General features: G+C 40.4%; 2 protein-coding genes across 6 annotated transcripts; both read left to right on the top strand.

Annotated features, from left to right (window-relative positions):
• Positions 1-545: 545 nt before the first annotated feature.
• On the top strand, positions 546-3,822 carry imp4 (IMP4, U3 small nucleolar ribonucleoprotein, homolog (yeast)). Of its 2 annotated transcripts, none has more exons than XM_021619882.3 (9): positions 546-603; positions 1,030-1,138; positions 1,298-1,381; positions 1,533-1,642; positions 1,899-2,031; positions 2,338-2,492; positions 2,591-2,685; positions 2,798-2,871; positions 3,091-3,822. In XM_021619882.3, exons 1-9 carry the CDS (start codon positions 598-600, stop codon positions 3,201-3,203), a joined length of 879 nt encoding a protein of 292 aa, XP_021475557.1. In that variant the 5' UTR covers positions 546-597; the 3' UTR covers positions 3,204-3,822.
• Positions 3,823-4,163: 341 nt separating this feature from the next.
• LOC110536286 (serine/threonine-protein kinase A-Raf) lies at positions 4,164-23,112 on the top strand. 4 transcript variants are annotated; one of them, XM_021622004.3, is made up of 16 exons: positions 4,164-4,247; positions 5,212-5,416; positions 7,420-7,523; positions 7,825-7,927; positions 8,144-8,298; positions 10,528-10,632; positions 11,457-11,601; positions 11,786-11,816; positions 11,923-12,050; positions 12,282-12,484; positions 12,745-12,921; positions 14,790-14,836; positions 16,620-16,738; positions 18,829-18,960; positions 19,203-19,337; positions 19,488-23,112. In XM_021622004.3, exons 2-16 carry the CDS (start codon positions 5,306-5,308, stop codon positions 19,626-19,628), a joined length of 1,836 nt encoding a protein of 611 aa, XP_021477679.1. In that variant the 5' UTR covers positions 4,164-4,247; positions 5,212-5,305; the 3' UTR covers positions 19,629-23,112. The 4 variants fall into 4 exon arrangements, with proteins under 4 accessions (XP_021477679.1, XP_021477682.1, XP_021477681.1 ...); XM_021622006.3 differs by lacking the exon at positions 4,164-4,247 and adding an exon at positions 4,254-4,275; XM_021622005.3 differs by lacking the exon at positions 4,164-4,247 and adding an exon at positions 4,904-4,974.
• The last annotated feature ends 1,546 nt before the right edge of the window (positions 23,113-24,658 follow it).

The raw sequence follows: 24,658 nt of genomic DNA, 5'->3' as shown, positions 1-24,658 counted from the left end.
TTCAAAACAAATACACAAAAAAGTCTCAAGCACTTTTTTTTAAAGCATATCTGGACCTTACCTCCAAGCCAGAACAACACTGTAGTCAGTAGAATCATTTATGTTGTTGAATGTTGAATGTTCAAAATATGAGGTAAAACTGAGCAGAAGGCGGTTTTGTCAGTGTATGTCAGTGTCTGAGAGGGGTATGTCAGAAAATGGCCAACCAAATATATCGAGCCTAATAGAGAGAGCGCTTGTTTTCTTCTTCTTGTTTTTGCATAGTTGGGTTGATTTAATCACATTGAATCATATAATTAAAAGTTGTGAATGTTTAATAGGCAAATATAGGATAGCTTAGTACATATTTAGAAATGTGAATGGAAGCTGTCTTGATATCTGTGAAAATAAAAAACAGCTAATGACTCAAATATGCGAACGTTAAATGCTAATGAATTTCCATTATTTGGTTAAATCAATGTTTCTTATGGCTTGTACCTGGGACTTTTATTTTTCGATCGCGCGAACGTGTCATCTAGCTAGACAGTTTTGCTCACTGCCATTGGCTGTTGGCGTATCCAATGAAAAAGAGTGTTGGTGTCTTCCTTACAGCCTCCCATGCGTGTGAGTGTTAGCAAAGCAACACAATGGTAAATTTACTGAACATTTGTTTAGCTTTTAATAATCTCATATTTGCTTAAAACATCAGATTATTTCTGACTCCAGTGTAGAAATTAAACAAATATTTTGATGTCGGACTCTGTTTAAACGTTGCTGATCCAGGTTACCATGCTGGCTAGCTTCTTAGCGTTAGCTAGCTAGCTAGTTTGCTAGCCAAACACAGCCAAGTGGACATTTTGGACTGTTGTGTATTTAAGATTTTATTAGACTGATCTTGGTTGGTTTTATTTATGTTACATGAGTTTAATGGATAGCCACTATGTTGATTTATGCCTGGTGTTTTAATTTAAAAAAAACTTTAATCCATTATACTGTTTTATGAATGAATGATATAGCCAGCGTACATGGTGTGTTTTTTTCTGATTGTAGCTTCGCCGAGAGACGAGACTGAGACGGGAGTATCTGTATAGGAAGGCCCAGGAGGACAGAGTGCGGACGATTGAGGAGAAGAAACAGAAGCTGAAATCTGCTCTTGATGGTGAGGATTGCATGTAATTCAGAAGATTGGGTGAATTATGAACAATCTGAAATGTTTTGATACTTTTTAAGATGGCAATAGGCATGGCCTTGAAAACAAGTGACATTTTGGGTAACGTTAGTTAGTTCTGAGACTTTGACTCTTCTTTTTTTTCCGCAGACAATCGTCTCATCCCTACGGAGGTTCGCAGAGAAGCAGTACAGTTACAGAAATTGCTGGAGTATGATGATGAGGGAGCGGAAGGTTTGTTCCATAGAAATAGAATGACATTCTCCATATAATTGTGTTTTTTTCCACACATCAGGTTCTGCATCTGCACATACACTGTAAATATTATATCGCTCATGACAACGAGCAAACCAGTGACTGACTGGGACCTTCTCTGTGTGTGCAGGTGTCAGCTCTCACATGGATGATGAATATAAATGGGCTGGAGTGGAGGATCCAAAGGTCATGGTCACAACGTCAAGAGACCCCAGCTCTCGACTCAAGATGTTTGTCAAAGTCTGTCCCCATTATATGTTTCAAGATATTGGCCCTATCTCAATTTGTCTTTCCTTGATTCCTTGCTCGCCTCGATTCCTTTACTCGCCTCCTTCTAAAAAGGCTTTGGAGAAAGGATTAAGGAATCGTAGAAAGGTTAATTGAAAGATGCCTTCTTGTTAAATGTCTGTCCTCTGCCCAATCTCTAACACAAAGTAGGTTTACAGTAATGACATCTCCTCAATTGTGCCTGATGTGTAACTTTTGCTGTTGACAGGAGGTGAAGCTGATCTTTCCAGGGGCTCAGCGTATGAACAGGGGAGGTCATGAGATCAATGCTCTGGTACAAGCCTGTAAAGCCAACAATGTTACAGACCTGGTCATTGTTCATGAAACCAGAGGACAGCCAGGTAAGCCCATCCATAACCAACACCAAATCCTCTCAATTAAGTATCATAGCCCTGCACCATTATTTCTCTAGGTTTAATAATATTAGGTGTTTGTTTAATGCGAACAGAGGTTGTAATTATCCAGTCTGTTTGTGCTATATCGTGCTATTTCCTTGTCACTCCTTGACATGTTTGGCTTCACAAGAACAGCAATAGTGTAGGCAAGAGTGCACAAATGGATCTGGGTAGACTATAATGACTATTTCCAAGTATAAAAACACTGCATTGAGGTAACCTTAAAATAACTACTTTTATTTTGATTAATAGATGGCCTGGTGGTGTGCCACCTACCTTTTGGACCAACTGCATACTTCACCCTTTACAATGTGGTAATGAGACATGATGTGCCGGACATTGAAACCATGTCTGAGGCCTACCCCCACCTCATCTTTCACAACTTCTCCTCACGACTTGGCCAGAGGGTGAGGCTTGACACTTAACAATTCTTAATAAATGTTTAGACTTATTCTTTGAGTAATGTATGCAAATGTTTGACACTGACTAAGTAAATCTCAATCAGGTTTCCAATATCCTCAAGTATTTGTTCCCAGTGCCTAAAGAGGACAGTAGACGAGTTATCACATTTGCCAACCAGGAGGATTTTATATCTTTCAGGTGAGTAGAGGGATGCTTTGGTTGAGCTATTTAAATGTACCTTGTGTTTTTCTGATTTAATGTTCTAGACTCAGACTTATTCACTTAAAGTAAGGACCTATTTTCATTGCAGACATCACACTTACAAGAAAACGGACCACAAGAACGTTGAGTTGTCAGAAGTTGGGCCCAGATTTGAAATGAAATGTAAGTGCAATGTTTTCCCTTTCTCATCATTAGCAACATCAAAGGATTTTTTTTTTTTACAAGGTGGAATTTTGTATTAATTGCAGTTTTACCCTTTCTTGCACTGCAGCCCATATACCATTTGTGTATCTTCCTCTTGTGTGTGTTGATGATGTACACACATCATTATAATTGTTATATTAAAAACTAGTGCTTTAACAACTGGTTTTCCGTCTGTAGTGTACATGATCAAGCTTGGTACCCTGGAGAATGAGGCTACCGCGGACGTTGAATGGCGCCACCACTCGTACACACACACTGCCAAAAAGAGGAAGTTTCTCAGCGTGGAGTAGCCTCAACCAGTATGCCCCTTTCATGGACCGCTCCTGGCAAAAGCAGCCCAACCACATAGTTGCATAATGCTGTGTTAAGTTTTACACATCATTCCTCGGATATGTATTTCATGTTAATATGGTGTTAAACTGCATGTTTCTTTGTCATGCCTAGTAGGCATGTCTGTTTGCTTTAGTCAACTTTTCTTAAATGTATAGCCATGGTAAACTTTCCAGAGAATGACAAAGATAACAGCATTTCAATATTTTTTAAAAATAGTTTATATTTAATACAATGAGTTCTGTCAACAAAATTATTGGCAATAATAACCACAAGAAATGTTCACTGGTACACAAGTTTATAGAAAAACACACATTTGGGCTCCTGATTGGCGCAGCGGTCTAAGGCACTGCATCTCAGTGCAAAAGGGGTTACTGCAGTCTCTGGTTCAAATCCAGGCTGCATCACATCCAGCTGTGATTGGGAGTCCCATTGGGTGGTGCACAATTGGCCCAGCATGGTAAATACGCATTTGTTCTTAACTGACTTGCCTAGTTAAATAAATATGTACTGTATCTGAGCTAGTGACTTGCGAAGAGATGATCAACATGTGAAAATAAAAGCAGTCCCAGGTTGTAATCTTGTTTTTACTTGCTCATATGATACAAATCACTTTACTGCAAAAAAAATCAGGATCATACATACTGTACATTTGCTTTATCACAGAATGAGGCCCAACGACCATTTATTGCATGTAGCTATTTAAAATTAATAGTTATGGATGTGCCATTTAATATGGTAGATTCAGATGTAACAATAGTTCAACTGAATCATATCCACGTCGTTTGTATGTAGTTTACTTTGACATAAGTTTGTAGAATGTTAACTTTTTTAATTTTTTTTAATCATGTTTACTTGTAACACCCGCCCCATTGTTATATTATGTTATCCAATGAGCGAGTGTACATGTGAGAATTGACCAATAGGGAGCGCGCATCACGGAGGTGTTCCGCTTTCCAAGAGATTCTACTTCTGATGAAGAGCATTCAAGATGGCTCCTTCAGGTAAGACTATTCCAAAACCAAATTTGCGGTTAGTTGTTTATGAATGACTCGTTTTGCAATGGTACTGAATTGCCGATTATGAATTAAGCAGTTGCTTATGTTATTACGTAAATTAGAGTGAAAGAAGCTTTTCGTTACTTGATAGTATCAGACAGCAAAAGTAGCAACCTAACGCGCTAGCTAGCTAATCCCTTTCCGCCTCATGAAAGCACTCGAACGTGAAAAAAACACCTGACAGGAATTAAGAAACTATTTATAACAGCCTCGTCGACGCGGTATTGTCATTCCGTCAAAATAATATAAACGAATTGCAAGCCTCAGTGGTAGTTATGCTGAGAGATATGGCTTCCAAAATGTGGAAATGTCATATTGCTAAACAGTCATATCATTACTATATGCTAAGCTAGGATAGCTACGTAATTACCTTGCCAACGACTTTAGCTATAACATTTGTAGCTTTACAAAGCCAACAAGGCTCCTACGGTACTTGACAGCAATAATGCAATTTCGCGTGCACATTAACGTTAAATGTCTAGCTGTGAGTCAAAGTGCAGCGAGACCTGCTGTGGTAATGAACGTTAACTAGCAATGTCTAGGCTACGTAAAGTTGCCTATGAAGTTAGCTAGCTGGTTAGTAAGTTTAACTAGTTAGTGTCAAAGTAGTAATCATCCATGATAAATAACATTTGTTCGAGCCATTGACAACCTACACCAACTCAGCTGTTTGGTACAAGCAACCCTTTTTAGACTGTTTTTACTGTGATAAGCTATTTTTGGAGTTGTAAAAATGAGGCCTCTTCTGTTTTATTTAGCAGTTCTTTACCTAGTTTACACAATGTTGTATAATCCTTGCAAGTTGCAACATACTTAGTCAATCTATGTTCATAATTGTGGGCACATTTGTCTCACTCGTTTGATTGAATTCAGAAGGATCGTAGCTAATTCGTAGCACTGTCTGTTCCAGGTAAGGGCTCACTCCCCCGGATCCCCAGTGCATGAAGTTCGCCTGTGGTTGAAGCATCTCAGTGCTGCCTCCCCTGCTCCTCCTGCCTTTCATAATGTCCTCCAACTCCTCCTCTTGCTCCTCCTCTGGTGAGACCAGTCCAGAGGATGTGCCCCGAGGTGGCGGCACCATCCGTGTCTACCTCCCCAATAAACAGAGGACTGTGGTAAGACTTTCACAATAATCTTTTGGGCATTTATATTACACAAAAAAATTGAATTATTTTCAACACTAATGATTCACGACTGCATCAATGACTAACTCCTAGCAGACAGTTGGTGTTGTCCCAGCTGGTGCCTAAGGCCCAGTTCCAATCTATTTCTTATCATGTTTCTCAAACATGAGAAAACACATGATTTACCATAGAGATCCAAATAATTCACTGTGAATATGTAACTCACACAATTTCATAACTGTAAATGAAGTTGGTGCTGTATTTTATTATGTGAAAGTACAGTGCCTTGCGAAAGTATTCGGCCCCCTTGAACTTTGCGACCTTTTGCCACATTTCAGGCTTCAAACATAAAGATATAAAACTGTATTTTTTTGTGAAGAATCAATAACAAGTGGGACACAATCATGAAGTGGAACGACATTTATTGGATATTTCAAACTTTTTTAACAAATCAAAAACTGAAAAATTGGACGTGCAAAATTATTCAGCCCCTTTACTTTCAGTGCAGCAAACTCTCTCCAGAAGTTCAGTGAGGATCTCTGAATGATCCAATGTTGACCTAAATGACTAATGATGATAAATACAATCCACCTGTGTGTAATCAAGTCTACGTATAAATGCACCTGCACTGTGATAGTCTCAGAGGTCCGTCAAAAGCGCAGAGAGCATCATGAAGAACAAGGAACACACCAGGCAGGTCCGAGATACTGTTGTGAAGAAGTTTAAAGCCGGATTTGGATACGAAAAGATTTCCCAAGCTTTAAACATCCCAAGGAGCACTGTGCAAGCAATAATATTGAAATGGAAGGAGTATCAGACCACTGCAAATCTACAAAGACCTGGCCGTCCCTCTAAACTTTCAGCTCATACAAGGAGAAGACTGATCAGAGATGCAGCCAAGAGGCCCATGATCACTCTGGATGAACTGCAGAGATCTACAGCTGAGGTGGGAGACTCTGTCCATAGGACAACAATCAGTCATATATTGCACAAATCTGGCCTTTATGGAAGAGTGGCAAGAAGAAAGCCATTTCTTAAAGATATCCATTAAAAGTGTTGTTTAAAGTTTGCCACAAGCCACCTGGGAGACACACCAAACATGTGGAAGAAGGTGCTCTGGTCAGATGAAACCAAAATTGAACTTTTTGGCAACAATGCAAAACGTTATGTTTGGCGTAAAAGCAACACAGCTCATCACCCTGAACACACCATCCCCACTGTCAAACATGGTGGTGGCAGCATCATGGTTTGGGCCTGCTTTTCTTCAGCAGGGACAGGGAATATGGTTAAAATTGATGGGAAGATGGATGGAGCCAAATACAGGACCATTCTGGAAGAAAACCTGATTGAGTCTGCAAAAGACCTGAGACTGGGACGGAGATTTGTCTTCAACAAGACAATGATCCAAAACATAAAGCAAAATCTACAATGGAATGGTTCAAAAATAAACATATCCAGGTGTTAGAATGGCCAAGTCAAAGTCCAGACCTGAATCCAATCGAGAATCTGTGGAAAGAACTGAAAACTGCTGTTCACAAATGCTCTCCATCCAACCTCCCTGAGCTCGAGCTGTTTTGCAAGGAGGAATGGGAAAAAAATTCAGTCTCTCGATGTGCAAAACTGAGAGACATACCCCAAGTGACTTACAGCTGTAATCGCAGCAAAAGGTGGCGCTACAAATTATTAACTTAAGGGGGCTGAATAATTTTGCACGCCCAATTTTTCAGTTTTTGTTTTGTTAAAAAAGTTTGAAATATCCAATAAATGTCATTCCACTTCATGATTGTGTCCCACTTATTGTTGATTCTTCAAAAAAAAATACAGTTTTATATCTTTATGTTTGAAGCCTGAAATGTGGCAAAAGGTCGCAAAGTTCAAGGGTGCCGAATACTTTCGCAAGGCACTGTAGTTATCTTTCTCTGACACAACAAGCCACTTGCACACCCTACTTGAAATTGCTAAACTACATGAAACTCCCTACTGTTTGTCTGCAGGTGAATGTTCGCCCTGGCCAGACTGTTTATGACAGTTTGGATAAAGCCCTTAAAGTGAGGGGCCTGAGCCAGGACTGTTGCGCAGTGTTTCGACTCCTAGAGGGGTACGTGTCTGCCCTAGCCCATTTTAATATCTTGTTTTGCACCATCTCCATTTTTTAAGCATCTTTCTTGTCTGATCTGGCAAGGTGTGTGTACAGTTCAATAAGTAAAAGGTTCATAGCAGTGTCTGTTTACAAAATAATCTGTAAGTGGTTCATTGTTGATGCATCTTAACCCCAAGATACATTTCTGGCAACATTTTTTTCATGGTAATACAGTTTTCTGATTTAGATTTTTTCTTATTTGATGTCATTGGTCTTTTTTTAATCTGACCCCCCCCCCCCCCCCCTCTCTCCCCCACAGTCGCAAGAGACTAACTGATTGGAACACTGACATCACCCCGCTGGTAGGAGAAGAGCTGCTTGTAGATGTGTTGGATGATGTCCCTCTCGCCATGCATAACTTTGTAAGTAGCTCTTGTAAATGTTTCACCTTTGCATTTGTGTATTGTAAGGCAACACTTATTTTTCCAGAAGTGGTTAACACCACCACCTTCTGCACACATGTACAGACTGTGTGGGTTAGTATAGCAGACTTACCACTACTTTGTCACAACTCTCACCTCACTTTCTCTTCAACTGAAATGTCTGACAAATATACTTTCACATTATTTTTATTGCAGGTACGGAAAACCTTCTTCAAGTTGGCCTATTGTGACTTCTGCCACAAGTTTCTGTTCAACGGCTTCAGATGTCAGACATGTGGCTACAAGTTTCACCAGCACTGCAGCAGCAAAGTTCCCACTGTGTGTGTGGACATGGACACTATGACAAAACGGTGAGTCTGTCGAGGACAGGGTTCTAAATTAGCATTTTTCATTGGTAGCACTAGTTTTCCCACAACAAATCTAGGAGTGCCAGAAGATATATTTTTTATATTAGCTTTCTATATCGTGTAAAAGCACAACTTAGTGAGATGCATTACATAGACAATTCTACCCTGTCTCTTTAAACACGGCAAGTTTGTGAGTGACGACATGCAAGAGATCACTCATTCATTCATTGCTATGATCAGTAGTGGTCTAAAGAAGCTAACCTTTTTCCTTTATTTTTGTGCCCCCAAATGTTTTGATGTACTGGTAAAGTAACCAGGTTGTTAGCTAATGGGGTAACCTGACTGAACAAGGTGTAAACAAATGCCCATGAGTGGTTTGGGAACGACTCGTGATAGTTTTTAGGCCCTGTTCATAAACCAACTTTTTGGTCCACCAACCACTGTGGCAGTTATATGAAAATAACTACCAGCCACTCAGAATTCTTACCAGTCAATACATTTGTTCGCCATAACACGAGAAACAAACGTTTTGGATTTCCCCTTTTTTTCTTCCCCCTTCTGGTTTTCATGCTTAAAAATCTCACTCTTTATATCAAACAACATTTGGATAACAATGATTAAACCACATCAGCAGACCACAATAAAATATTTTGGCAGGTATAGTTGCCCTTTAATTTAAATTACGCACCTCAAGAGACTGGTGTTTGGCTGGCGGTGTTTCTGTACTGCATGTGGAATAGAGTTTGCAAAACAAAAGACCACCCGATTGATACAAATCATGATATCATATCATTCCCCACATTTTTTTGGGGAAGCCTTGAAAAATATGTTTTGCCGACACGGTGGTAGACGCAGGCATTCACATGCCATGACTTCTTCAGAAAGTTGCAAGACATACAAATCACTGAAGCGGTCTTTATTATTCTTTACATGTAGGCTTTGGATTAAACAAATTAATCTGTGCTTGCTTTTTTCTCTAGGGGACTTGGAAACATCTGCACCCTATCATTACAGAAATTCTCTGGATGTTTATTTTTATTACATGTTTTGTCTCACTGGTGCTCCCAAAATAATATGTAATGTCACACAGCAAAATATCTAGGAGCATGTTATTATTTATTTATTTAAAAAAAACTTTCTTTTTTTTAAAACTCAGTTAAGAACAAATTCTTATTTTCAATGACAGCCTAGGAACAGTGGGTTAACTGCCTGTTCAGGGGCAGAACGACAGATTTGTACCTTGTCAGCTCGGGGATTTGAACTTGCAACCTTTCGGTTACTAGTCCAACGCTCTACCCACTAGGCTCCCCTGCCGCCCCATATGCGATCCAAAGGGTTGTACTTTAGAGCCCCGGTCAAAGACATGGAGACGGAACGGGGATACTGTTCTAGATTGTATGAGTCAATAGTGTGGTAGCATTTACACGGGTTGCTTCCTTGTGGGGCTATAGAGCATTTCATCCCTTTGGGCTAAACTGTTTAGGCTAGATGGCTGTCCCCCTCTGTTTACGCTGCTGAATTTATCTCCCAGGGACGACTTGGCCAAAAGGTCATGATTAATTATTGTGAAAATCTAGATTAGACTACATTTCTTGCACATACACCCCCCCCTGCCCTTTTAAAACATTTTTCTTTTTACATAGAGCACATACATGTTTAATACAAATTGAGGGTACATTATGTTTAGGGGTAATTTAGAGTGGTTCACATGCGGGGGTACCAATGTGTGGGTTTCCTTGTGTGTCCAGCCTTTTTTGTTTCACATCCATGGGCTAACTAACACTAAAGATAAAAGGCAATGCTAGCTATTTTGTCTTGGCATTTGAAAGGCCCAAACTGTCCTTTAATACGTTCCCGATTTCTTGATATCCTAATAAGAAACCATGTTGATATAGCGATGACCCAAGAAACGCACCTGCTCCAAAAGCACTCGCATAAAATAGAGCACCATTTGTACAAAAGGCTGCTTTTTCATTAGCCAAATCAAAATGAGTATATTGTCACGGCTGAATTTCTGTAGTTCCACCCCACCCACCCTGCCCTTCAAAAAGACCGAACAAAATAAAAAGTTGGTCACAAACTAAAAGAATCAAATCCCATAATGTTCTCCATGCATTTTGTTGTGCAATGTCACCAATAATACTTCATATTTGTTTTACTGTTAGCATTGTGACTGGAACAGCTCTTTACCTTCTGCTTACCCTCTGTGTGTGTACTGTACCTTATTTCCAGGTTCACACCTAATCCCTGCACAGATGAGTACCCTCAGATATCCATACTGTTGCCAGACAACTCCATATCCCAGAGCGACATAGCCTTAACCCCAGATTCTTCTGGGTAAGTGGATCTGAACCATAGTCACATGCGTCCCAAAGGACACCCTATTCCCTATATCAGGGATGGGCAACTTTGATGGGGGTGGGGGCCACAAAAAAAATCTGAACTCATGAGAGACCGCAGTGACTCGTGGGTCTGCATACCCATACCCACACATGCAGTCAGAGCTGGCCCTAAGTGACATTCTGTTGGGAGGGTCCCCCCCACCTTACAAGCAAAACATGTTTTGCGGCCCCCCTCTTGACAGCGGATAATTATTTTTAGAGTTAATTTCCTGCAATTCTACACATTTTGCCATGGGGCGGAGTGAAGATTTAGACATTTTATAACACATTTCATGCATTTCTACTCATTTTGCCCTAGGGTGTAGAGAAATGTTTGCAGTTTTGAATATGTCTGAGTGAGAGGGACTAACAAAATGAAATAATTTGACCATGGTTACTGAAAGTTTAGATGGCTGGTTAAATTACATAGCCTAATTGAGTGACTGACATAACAAGAGAGAAACTGATGATGCAATGCCAAATTTTGAAATTGTACCTTTTAAGTTGACACCGGCTGCATTTTTATACATTTTTGGTCTTAGGAAAATGCTCTGCGGGCCTTATATAGTGCACTACTTATCCCATAGGTCTCTGGTCAGAAGTAGTGCACTACTTATCCCATAGGACTCTGGTCAGAAGTAGTGCACTTTAAAGGGAATAGTGTGACATTTAGGATGCAGTCACAGAAACCATATGGTATTGGTGCCCCCTCAAATGGATAACCGTAACGCTTCAGAAATGAACCGAACCTGTTCTGTTGTGCCCCTTTGTGTCTTGTAGGCATGGACTTCTGTCCCCGACCTCTGCCTTCCTGTTTCCCCAGCCAGTTGGAGATGGACCATCCCTACAGAGGCATCGGTCCACCTCCACCCCCAACGTCCACATGGTCAGCACTGTGGGCCCTGCCGGAGTCAGCATCATAGAGGTGAGACAGTCACTCCTACAACACAGGGTTTACAAAACAAATTCATTAGTCTATTTGTTACAGTGAACCATGGAAATGTGTCTTCTGCTTATTTCTCAACCCCCACAATAGTATACATCACACACAGTGGCCATCTGTCTGTGAATGTTTCATTAATATTAGACAATGTGTTTGTCCTTTTTAGGAGGCGTTAAAAATACAAAACAATACAATGGGTGAGATTTAAAATCTGATTTCTTTATCCTTACTCATGTCTTTGAGATTATTTTGCACTTGCTCATTTGTTTCATAATCTGCTCATTTGAATACTGTTATTTACAGGTCCTGAACCCTCATCCAAACCCTCCACTAGCCCCCCTTCCCTGGACTCCCCTGGCAGGAGACCCCCTAAATCCCCCTCAGAGCACAAAGAGCGCAAGCCCTCCTCATCTGACGACAAAAAGAAAGTGGTAAGTAAAGTTTAGATTTGCCGGCGCTACTAAAACCCTTCTATGGAATCAGGATCTCATCTGGGTGAAAAAAGGTCCTGGCATCATTTGTTGCAGTCTTTTTGGGAGATGCTGTCATTATCTCTTTTTTTTTAGAAAGTGGTATTTTTCCGAGACTGAACCCTTGGTGCTCCTTGTTAATTAGTGATGGGGATGTTGTTGAAAATGGTGTTAAGTAAAAGTGTGTTTCAGCACCGTGGCGGTTATAGAGACTCAAGTTACTACTGGGAGGTGCATTCTCGAGAAGTCACCATGCAGAAAAGGATAGGTGCAGGGTCCTTTGGGACTGTTTTCAAGGGAAAGTGGCATGGAGATGTGGCCATCAAGATCCTCAAAGTGACAGAGCCAACACCTGAGCAGCTGCAGGCTTTTAAAAATGAAATGCAAGTCCTAAGGTGAGTATTGTACCTGCCCTCTTCTTACATTGACAAATTAATTCATGTTTTTGGGGGGGGTCTTGATATATACGGCACATTACTTGATGATGGTGCTGTATTGCAATTTATGTAGCTGTTTTTACTGAAACTGACCTACCATGAGTTAACATGAGTATTGTTGTTAAAACTGTGGAACATGCAGTTTGGGTGAGATATTGATAGCAGTGTGTGTTGTGACTGATATTGGTGTGTCGTCGTCCCCCCCCCCCCCCCTGCAGAAAGACACGCCACGTCAACATTCTGCTGTTTATGGGCTTTATGACTAAGCCTAACTTTGCCATCATCACACAGTGGTGTGAGGGCAGCAGCCTGTACCGTCATCTGCATGTCTCCGAGACCAAGTTTGAAACCATGCGCCGCATCGACGTTGCCAGGCAGACCGCACAGGGCATGGAGTAAGCTATTTCACTTTAAACACTGTTATTAAAGTGGCAATCCATTTTTATTTTAAATTCATGATATACAGTTAGTTGGAAGTTTACATACACCTTAGCCAAATACATTTCAACTCAGTTTTTCACAATTCCTGACATTTAATCCTAGTAAAAATTCCCTGTCTTAGGTCAGTTAGGATCACCAGTTTATTTTAAGAATGTGAAAGGTCAGAATAATAGTAGAGAATGATTTATTTATTTCGTCACATTCCCAGTGGGTCAGAAGTTTACATACACTCTGTATTTGGTAGCTTTGCCTTAAACAATTTAAACTTGGGTCAAACGTTTCGGGTAGCCTTCCACAAGCTTCCCACAATAAGTTGGGTAAATTTTGGCCCATTCCTCCTGACAGAGCTGGTGTAACTGAGTCAGGCTTGTAGGCCTCCTTGCTCACACACACTTTTTCAGTTCTGCCACGAATCTTCTACAGGATTGAGGTCAGGGCTTTGTGATGGACACTCCAATACCTTGACTTTGCCCTCCTTAAGCCATTTTGCCACAACTTTGGAAGTATGCTTGGGGTCATTTTCCATTTGGAAGACCCATTTGCGACCAAGCTTTAACTTCCTGACTGATGTCATGAGATGTTGCTTCAATATATCCACATAATTTTCTTGCCTCATGATGCAATCTATTTTGTGAAGTGCACCAATCCCTCCTGCAGCAAAGCACCCTCACAACATGATGCTGCCACCCACGTGCTTCACGGTTGGGATGGTGTTCTTCGGCTTGCAAGCATCCCCCTTTTTCCTGCAAAAATAACAATGGTTATTATGGCCAAACAGTTCTATTCTTGTTTCATCAGACCATAGGACATTTCTCCAAAAAGTATGATCTTTGTCCCCAACTGTAGTCTGGCTTTTTTATGGCGGTTTTGGAGCAGTGGCTTTTTCCTTGCTGAGTGTCCTTTCAGGTTATGCTGATATTGGACTCATTTTACTGTGGCTATAGATACATTTGTACCTGTTTCCTCCAGCATCTTCACAAGGTCCTTTGCTGTTGTTCTGGGATTGATTTTCACTTTTCGCACCAAAATACGGTCATCTCTAGGAGACAGAACGCATCTCCTTCCTGAGCGGTATGACGGCTGTGTGGTCCCATGGTGTTTATACTTGCGTACTATTGTTTGTACAGATGAACGTGGTACCTTCAGGCATTTGGAAATTGCTCCCAAGGATGAACCAGACTTGTGGAGGTCTACAATTTTATTCTTCTGAGGTCTTGGCTGATTTCTTTTGATTTTCTCATGATGTCAAGCAAAGAGGCACTGAGTTTGAAGGTAGGCCTTGAAATACATCCGCAGATACACCTCCAATTGACTCAGATGGTGTCAATTAGCCTATCATAAGCTTATAAAGCCATGACATAATTTTCTGGAATTTTCCAAGCTGTTTAAAGGCCCAGTCAACTTAGTGTTTGTAAAGTTCTGACCCACTGGAATTGTGATAAAGTGAATTATAAGTGAAATAATCTGTCTGTAAACAATTGTTGGAAAATGTACTTGTGTCATGCACAAAGTAGATGTCCTAAACGACTGGCCAAAACTATAGTTTCTTAACAAGAAATTTGTGGAGTGGTTGAAAAACAAGTTTTAATGACTAACCAAATTGTATGTAAACTTCCGATTTCAACTGTATAGCTAGCTATTGATTCTTTTAGAATATAACTTAAATGCCTCATGAGCTTTGTTCAACTGTCTTTATCACAACACATGGTGCTTTTGAAAAGTATTAACATGCAGTATGTTCTTTTTTAGCTTATCTGCTTTTGTATTTACTTTATGTATACATTTAGAAATAACACAGGCTTTTTTCATTTTTTTTTTTCAGTTATCTTCATGCCAAGAATATAATTCATCGAGACCTGAAATCAAACAGTATCCTTTCTTGAGCTGGGCTTTTACTTCTGAAGATGAATTTGCACTGAACAAAAATATAAATGCAACATGTAAAGGGTCCCATGTTTCATGAGCTGAAATAAAAGAGCCCAGAAATGTCCCAAGCTTATTTCTCTCAAATTTTGTGCATAAATTTGTTTACATCCCTGTTAGTGAGCATTTCTTCTTTGCCAAGATAATCCATCCACCTAACAGGTGTGGCATATCAAGCTGATTATACAGGTGCACCCTGTGCTGGGGACAATTAAAAGGACACTGTAAAATGTGCAGCTTTTGTCACACGTCACAATGACAGAGGTCTCATATTTTGAGGGAGCGTGCAATTGGCATACTGACTGCAGTAATGTCCACCAGAGCTGTTGCCAGAGAATTTACTTTTAATTTCTCAACCACAACATCGTTTTAGAGAATTTGCCGGTACGTCCAACCGGCCTCACAACTGCAGACCATGTGTGGGCGAACGGTTTGCTGTTGTGAACAGAGTGCCCCATGGTGGGGTTAGGGTTACGAACACAATTGTATTTTATCGATGGAAATTTGAATGCACAGAGATACCGTGACACGATCCTGACACCTATTGACATGCCATTAATCCGCCGCCATCACCTCATGTTTCAGCATGATAATGCACAGCCCCATGTCACAAGGATCTGTATACAATTCCTGGAAGCTGAAAATGTCCCAGTTCTTCCATGGCATACTCGCCTGACATGTCACACATTGAGCATGTTTGGGATGCTCTGGATCTGTGTGACGGCGTGTTCCAGTTCCTGCAAATATCCAGGAACTTTGCACAGCCATTGAAGGGGAATGGGACAACATTCCAAAGGCCGCAATCAACAGCCTGATCAACTCTATGCAAAGGAGATGTTGCATTAGTCAAATGGTGGTCACACCAGATACTGACTGGTTTTCTGATCCACGCCCCTACCTTCTTTTTTTTTTTTTTTTTTAAGGTATTTGTGACCAACCGATGCATATCTGTATTCCCAGTCATGTGAAATCCATAGATTAGGGACTAATGAATTTATTTAATTTGACTGATTTCCTTATTTGATCTGTAACTCATAACAATTTTAAAAGATTTGACTATGTTGCGTTTTCTAATTTGAATCAGTGTAGATTATGGATAGGGAGGACCTGATCTTAGATCAGCAGTCCTACTCTAAGACTCTTTATGAATACGTGCCATGAGTTTGGATTTGTGGTGTGCTTAACACTATCTGGTGAGGATCTGTCAGTTCTAGTGTAGGCCTATGTGGTTGGTTAGAAGCCAATGATCAATGACCACAGAAGCATTTTTGAGCACCCTATTTATGTGTTTTTTGTCTGTGTTCAGTGCTGTGTTCACCACTGATTAATATTTTTATGGACTGTCAGTATGTGTTCAGTTGTGAAATCTTTGCATCATGCTTATATTGCTTGGTTTGAGTTTTTTTTTTTTTAAGCTTCAAACTGTGCCAGAGTATCTTGTCGTCTTCCTCTTTTTAAATGCGAAGTAGCCTTTAAAACACATTATTTCTTCGTAATTGTCAAAATGAAACAAAATGTATCAAAATGTTTGTCAGAGAAAGATGCCCACCACCAGTATCACTTGAGGCCAAAGATTGTGTCCAAATCTAGATCACTTTTGTAGAATGCTATCAATTTCAAGTCTTATTTAGTCATTTTGAAGGTTGTATTGAAATCATCAGTGTGATTTTTCTTTTCCAAATGTATATACCTACCTACCTGCTGCCATGTTCCTGAGCTCTGTTGTCAGACATCTTCCTCCATGAGGGCTGGACTGTGAAGATCGGGGACTTTGGGCTGGCCACAGTGAAGTCTCGATGGAGTGGCTCCGAGCAGGTAGAACAGCCTAGCGGTTCCATTCTGTGGATGGTAAGTTCCTTGCACCCCTGGGTTGCATTAATTTACAGCACATTGTCTCATTGAACAAGTTCAGGCAGTCCGTTTACATCCTAGATATCACTGGCTGATAGTGGGGGTAGCATCATTTCACATCAACTGTCAAACTACATTTAGCAATGTGATTTGTAATGTCTGAGTTTTCCTGGAGAGTTTAGAGGGGTTGTATTTTTCATGCGTGATTAATTTTTCAGTATAAGACTGTATTTGTAACATCTTAAACAGGGTGTCTGCGGGTCCTTAAAGTGTTTGTCTTAAATTAATCTGATTTAAAGGCCTTAAGTCTTACAATGTCTTTGAAAACTGAATTGAAGGTCTTAAAAAATACAACGCCGAAAGCAAACAGTTTCTGTTATATTGTGCAGCTGCTTAATTGTTGCCACCACGGATATATATATATATATATATATATATATATATATATATATATATATTTTACAAATAATCATTCTTGAGGCACACTCAAGATGTTACAGAGCTTATCTATCTGCATGTGCTCGTTTTGTGCATGTTTAAGTCGAGCTGTTGCAGAGAGAGAAAAGTGGTCTTCACAATTTAAGACAACAGTAACTAGAGCTGGGACAATTAACTGAGAATTAGACACCGATATTGCCCTCTTACCGAAGCAATTTTGATTTATGTCTATAATTTCGGTGATTAGGCTGAACATCGTTCCTGCAGATTTTTGGGGGTTCTAAAACAAATTTTTGTTCAACCGTAATGTGCATTAACCAGGGTTCCAACGGTCATGGAAATCCTAGAAAGGTCATGACATCTTGAAATTGTGTTTTCCAGGCCTGAAAAAGGTTTGGAAAATTATAACATCCTAAAAGTTTTGGAAAGGTCATGGAAATTAATGTAATATATTTAGACACAGTTTAAAGATTTTGTCAGTCAAATAAAAAAAATCTACATATCCACCAGGATCGGAATGACACTTCAGCTCGTTTGTTTGCTCGGATCACCTGCATGTGTGCAAGATGAGTGGGCCGTTGCTCAAGGAGTCAGTCAGCAGCAGGTGGGCCTAGCCTATAAAATATGATGGAGAACAAACTAGTAACCAAAACATATCTTGTACCTTCTAGTTAACTGTTTAGATATTATTAGAATGTATTAATATTTTCGTCGTGATCCCAAAAACGTACCACTGACACTCGCGAACAAGGCCATACAAAGTGGATTTACTTTTTTTAACAATTCATTTAACAAGTATTATTATGAATGGGGGAGTGCCTTGCACAACAGCAGGAGATGGTACATGGGATCATGTACCATGTACCATTATGCATACTTTTTTGGAAATTTGGTTAGAAGTAATGGAAAAGCAATTCCATCTGTCAATGTGTATGAATCTGGATTAACCTGCTTCCTGCAATGAAAGTCACTGCCCTGTCTCTGTCTCGTCTCTGTCCCGTCTCTGTCCTGTCTCTGTTTCGCTCCCTCTCCCCTTTGCACATGAAGTGAAGGGAGAGATGCTTTCTATTAAGTACAAGCATACTGACAGTTGGGCAATATTTTCAAAATGTATTTGTGGGAAAGACTGTTTTAAAACTACTGTTAAGAGGACAGTCTCAGCTTTGTTAGTATAACAGTTAGGGTTGTTGCTATAATTGGAGGTATCTTGGCAAGTACACAAAACATGACATGAACTGAATTTCCTGAACTTGTGAATACAATTTGTCATTCTCTGTGTGCAGTTTGAGGAGAGTTGCTAACTAGCGTTGGCGCAATGACTATAAGTCTATGGGTATCTAATTGTCTCAAACCAATCAGAGTATCAAAGCCAATGACGAATTTTCAAACTGCCGCTTTACCCACGTGTGTTCCGGCTCTGGCCCAACCCAACCCATTGGTTCCTGGTCCAGTCAGACAGCCCGAATGTGTTCGCATTCGGTGAAGAGTCAGGGATGTACTCCAATCCAGAATCATTGCAGAGGAGAAACTGGGTAGCCAGGCAAATGGAAAAAGTCTTAGTCTTAAATTAATCTTCATGGAACAGATCAAATAAAATGTTTGTGCTTGAATCAGCTGTCCAACGATGTATGTGCGTTTTCTGTTTTTAGGCTCCTGAGGTGATCCGGATGCAGGACACCAACCCTTATACGTTTCAGTCAGACGTGTATGGCTACGGGGTGGTTCTGTTTGAGCTGATGTCAGGGACTCTGCCTTATTCCCAGATCAACAACAGAGACCAGGTGAAACGAATATAATGGCAATGAAATTGTTATAATTTTACAATAAAACATAAATATAAAATGAGACTACCGAGAGGAGGATGGGAACGGTTTACCTCTTAATACAGATCTGAAGGGTGCAGCTGACATGTATGCTATTTAAGATCATTCACATTCAAACGTCTCGTACATAAGAACTGATACTGTTGTATATTCTATTCCCAACAAGAGACATACATTTACCAACCTGTCTTTCCTCTCAGATACTCTTTATGGTTGGGCGAGGCTATTTGTCTCCAGACCTCAGTTTGCTGTCCAGTAGCTCACCCAAATCAATGAAGAGGCTCATCATTGACTGCCTGAAGTTCAAACGTGATGAGAGGCCCCTCTTTCCACAGGTGAGAGAGCACTGCCAAAGCATTTAAAGTCAACAACAGGGTATTTTCCTCTTTACATACAGTTCTCTTTTTGTTTTATCCATCTCTGCCTCCTTGGTTCGAATGTGAGTATCTTTCCAATTCTACAATGTTTACTTTGTTTCTCCTCAGATCATGTTAGGCATTGAGCAGGTTCAGGACCTGTTACCAAAAATCGAGCGGAGTGCCTCAGAGCCCTCTCTCCACAGGGCTGTGCATGCAGAGGAACTGAACCCACTCCTGTTCAACACCACTCGGCTGATGCCCATTTGAGCCCTGACCTGCCAGGCCCCCAGTCCCAGAAGCCATCTGTCTGTCCCTCTGTCTGAGCGAGTAAGAAGAAGAGAGCATCACTGATGCAACCGATGGCTGCATTATTCCCATAAGAGTGCACTGACAGCTGCCCATCCCAACACCCCAGAGGCTACGTACCAAATGGCACCCTATTCCCTACATGGTGCACTACTTTTTACCCGATCCCTATGGGACACTATAAGACTGCCATTTGGGACACAACCCAGCGTTCCCCTTCCTCTGGCACTGGTTGGGGCTCCTCCCACAGACACCAACACCAACACATATAACCCCTCGTCACGCAGACACTCCCCATCACAACTCCCTGAGCCCTCACTCTCCCTACTCCACTTCAAAACACACAGCTCCCCTCCTTTCCTCCTGCTCACAGGCCTACACAAACTGGAACTGCAGAACACACGCTAGTCTGGCCATGTCAGACCCCCTACATTCCTATACTGTAACTGTACATGCGTGGCTATGGATTTCTCAAGGCTGCTTTTGGGGGGAAGGGACACCAGACTTTTTTTTTTGTATCATCTTGAAGTCAGCGGTCTGAGATTAAGTGCAAGCGATGGAAGAAGTGCTTGCAAAACAACAGCAAACTGAGAAGTGAATTTCACTTGGGTTTTATGACCATATTTTAAGTTATTGGTCCTTCCGGTCCCGTAACGGTTTTGGTAAATTAGTGTTGTCAATGCGTTGTTAGAATATGAAGATGAATAAGTTGTATTGCTGCTATACAACATGGATCGATATGCCACTAAGACCAGCAGTTTGGAAGCCGTGAACTGCAGTGTCATATGGGTACAGCAACATTTTGGAATGCACAGAAGGGTTGTATTCATTAGTGCATACCATGACATAGTGCTTTGCCATCGGAAAAAAACAAGTCGTTCTTATTGGACAAGGTAAGGTAGTCCCTCCATATTTCAGTCTGTTTTCTTCTGTTTGGTGCCTAATGAATATGACCCAGGCATGTTCAATCCTGTGCATTTTTTCCATTAAATACATGTAGGTCAGCCCAGAGAGCTTCTGTATGACCATGAAACCTGTAGTCTTAACAGATGAGTAAAAGAGTATTCTCAATGATTTACATGCTTACAGTCTGCTTGACTCTCCAATGCACCATGGGGCAGCACTTGTGCTAGCTTTGACTAATCTAGTTAAAACAAGCTGCCTTACTTGTACAGATTTATTGCTCATTGTAACACTACGGTTATGGCTGTGGTTGAAATGAAAAGTAGTCTCTTCCGTGGATGTTTTTGGTTTAGTTTAAAATGTGCTAGTCATTATCAATCATGTGACCTCTAGTTTGACATCTGATTCCTACTTTCAATTTAACTTTTGTTTTTGGAACAGTTAAAAACAAATACAAGCCATATTTTTGAGTAGCTTAAACACTTTGGAAAATAGTTGCTGTTAAATCAATAATTTATCCTGTTCCTCCTTCCTATTGCTGTTGATTGCGGGCTGCTACTTCAATTGAGCGTTGTAACTAGTGAAAGGTGGTTGCTTACTTGGTTTGCATTAGCAGTGATTAGCCTATTAGTTTCCAGCTTCTTTCAGTGAAAGTGCATTGATTGTTATTTTGAGAGGCTTTTTCAATTGATGCTAAGTAGATGGCTCCATGGTGCAATGGTTTGGGGATGGCAGTTATTTTCAGTTATTTGGCTGAATACTGGTTACAAAAGAGGCAGATTTGAATCATCATTGTAAACTTTTTTTATTTTAACTAACCGTAACTGTGATCTTAACCCATAAAGGGGTCTGTTGTTTTTGGTGTTATGTATGCTCGCAATGGACAGTACAGGGGTGTGATTTCTTGATGCTGTATTTGAGGTGATCAATTTAAACACGTGCAGATTCTATCATGGGTCGATGGTTACTCAACAAACATAACTGACAGCTTTTATAAAAAAACTGATATACAGGTTTTTAACCTAGATTCTTTAGAGGGGCTGGGCACCCTATTTTGTTTCCTCATTCCAATGAGGTTGGTGGTTATGATTGGGTTGTATGAATAAGTTTGGCTTGGGGATTTTGGTAGAAAAGGGTTGGAAAAGATTTCTCATCTTATTTATTGATATTGTCATTACATAAAGCAGTGTGATGGGATCTGCTGTCATGGACCTTTTGGTGGATTCAATATTTACTGAGTGATAAGATCACTCTTTACAGCATTTAAATCATGGATGGTTTGGGTTCTCTCTAACTTAACGAAATGTCCTTTCTAGTCATGGTACTGTCTCAAACTATTCTAATTGAGCTTCAGATTTCTGATACTCTGTGTCATGCAGGTGTATTTATTTGGCTTTTGATTACAACATTTTATTTTGCAACTGTTATTTGGCCGCAGTGAGTAGTTTACTGGGGTGGAATAAGATCGTATACACCCACTATACTGAATATACAGTGTCCTCTTGGGCCACTGGGCTACATTGTCATACCCAGAAATCCCGGTTGGCATATTCCCGGAATGAGCAGGAAATCCAGAATCCTCTAACTAGGATTTCTGGAAAACTCAAACTTTTGGTAAATTAGACTTTTTTGCAACCATACCCTCCTCTGATTAGACCAGTAAACATGGAATGTGTCATTAAAATGGCATGTACTGTTATTATTGCAATATGCAGCAAAAGAAAGAAAAAACCACGGAACACAGTTTTTAAGGCGTTGTACATCAAACATTACTTTTGTCTTATGATATGTAGGTCATATGTAATTGAATAGCCCAAAGGCTGAATGAAACATATCTTTCCAAATGAAATCCCTTTTTATAGACGTTTATTTCCTATTGTCCTGTGTGTTTAGAGATGTCCATAATGCAGGAATAGTCTAGCATCTTACGTTTGGTGGCATTGCTTTACCATAATGTAAGTCGGTCGGTTTCTGCTGAATTAATTAGTAAACATGTTTGTCACTGAGGGACTCTGGCGAGCTCTTTTTTTTTCTTTTTTTTTTTTCTGACTTCCCCATTAGTTTATTCTGTTTTATGTTTGCAGAAAGGAGGACAAAAGTGCCACATTTACTGGAATCTTGTACAAACTAAATAAAGAAATTGACCTCCCCTGAAATGGACTGTTCTAAAGGCATGATGTCACGTTGAAGATACCATTTACTGTGCTTCAGACACATGGTAATTACAGGGGCGCATGGCAGAGAAACCAGACTGTTATATTTGACCAGAAAATATCATTAACGAACTCGGTAGTTTTGCATATCTCTAGGTAAACTTAAATAATTGTGTGTATAGTTTGAGGTATCAGGGGTGTTCAGTTTGCAATAAATGGTATATTCTGCTGTGTACAGTAAAACATTTTAAATTACAAAATTGTACTTGTTTCTTTTTTGTGATGGTTTCAAAAAAGAACAATTATTTTAAAATTTAAAGGAGATCTTAGGTTTGTCTTAAAATATTGATGCAGGATTTTATTCTTTAAATAAAACTGTGGAATACTTATTGAATGCTTAAATGTCTGTTTTTATTCTTTACTTAAAAGGCCCAGTGCTTGCCAAACATCTCATTCCAAAATTATAGGCATTAATATGGAGTTGGTCCCCCTTTGCTTCAAAAACACCCTCCTCTCTTCTGGAAAGGCTTTCCACTAGATGTTGGAACATTGCTGCGGGGACTTAGTTCCATTCAGCCAAAGATTTCCCTAAGGGGCCTAGCCAGAACCATGAAAAACAGTCTCGGACCATTTTTCCTTCTCCACCAAACTTTACAGTTGGCACTATGCATTGGGGCAGGTGGCGTTCTCCTGGCATTTGCCAAAACTAGATTTGTCTGTCGGACTGCCAGATGAAGTGTGATTCATCACTCCAGAGTCCAATGTTGGCGAGCTTTACACCACTCCAGCTGACGCTTCGCAGTGCGCATGATGAGCTTAGGCTTGTGTCTGGCTGCTATGCCATGGAAACCTGTTTCATGAAGCTCCCGACTAACATTTATTGTGCTGATGTTGCTTCCAGAGGCAGTTTGTAACTCGTAATGAGTGTCTACACCCATTCTGTACACTTGTGTGGCTTACCGCTTCGTGGCCATTGTTGCTCTTAAATGTTTCCACACAATAACAGCACTTACAGTTGACCGAGGCAGCTCGAGTAGGGCAGAAATTTGACGAACTGACTTGTTGGAAGGGTGGCATCCTATGACAGTGCCACGTTGAAAGTCACAGCTCTTCAGGAAGGCCATTCTACTGCCAATGTTTGGCTACAGAGATTGCATGGCTGTGTGCTTGATTTTATACACCTGTCAGCAATGGGTGTGGCTGAAATGGCCAAATCCACAAATTAAGGGGTGTCAACATTTTCTATAAACAGTTTATTCGGAAAGTATTCAGACCCTTTCACTTTTTCCAAATTTTGTTTACGTTACAGCCTTATTCTAAAATTAAGTACATGTTTTTCCTCGTCAATCTACACACAATATCCCATAATGACAAAGCAAAAACAGGTTTTTAGAATGTTTGCAAATGTATTAAAATAAAAAATAGACCATACACAAGTATTCAGACCCGTTGCTATGAGACTCAATTGAGCTCAGGTACGTCATGTTTCCATTGATCATCCTTGAGATGTTTCTACAAGTTGGAGTCCACATGTGGTCATTTCAATTGATTGGACATGATTTGGGAAGGCACACACCTGTCTATATAAGGTCCCACAGTTGACAGTGCATGTCAGAGCAAAAAAAGTAAACCATGAGGTAGGAGTTGTCTCTAGAGCGCCGTGACAGAATTGGGTCACAGGTCTGGGGAAGGGTACCAAAACATTTCTGCAGCATTGAAGGTCCCCCAAGAACACAGTGGCCTCCATCATTCTTAAATGGAAGAAGTTTGGAACCACAAAGACTCTTCCTAGAACTGTCCGCCCGGCCAAACTGAGAAATCGGGGGAGAAAGATCTAGGTCAGGGAGGTGACCAAGAACCCAATGGTTACTCTGACAGAGCTCCAGAGTTGCTCTGTGGAGATGGGAGAATCTTCCAGAAGGACAACCATCTCTT

Source organism: Oncorhynchus mykiss, chromosome 11 (assembly GCF_057628025.1).
Source record: "Oncorhynchus mykiss isolate SJ-2025 chromosome 11, ASM5762802v1, whole genome shotgun sequence".
Classification (NCBI taxonomy): domain Eukaryota; kingdom Metazoa; phylum Chordata; class Actinopteri; order Salmoniformes; family Salmonidae; genus Oncorhynchus; species Oncorhynchus mykiss.
Note: the sequence above shows the minus strand (reverse complement) of the source record. Positions and strands in the feature narration are given on the sequence as shown.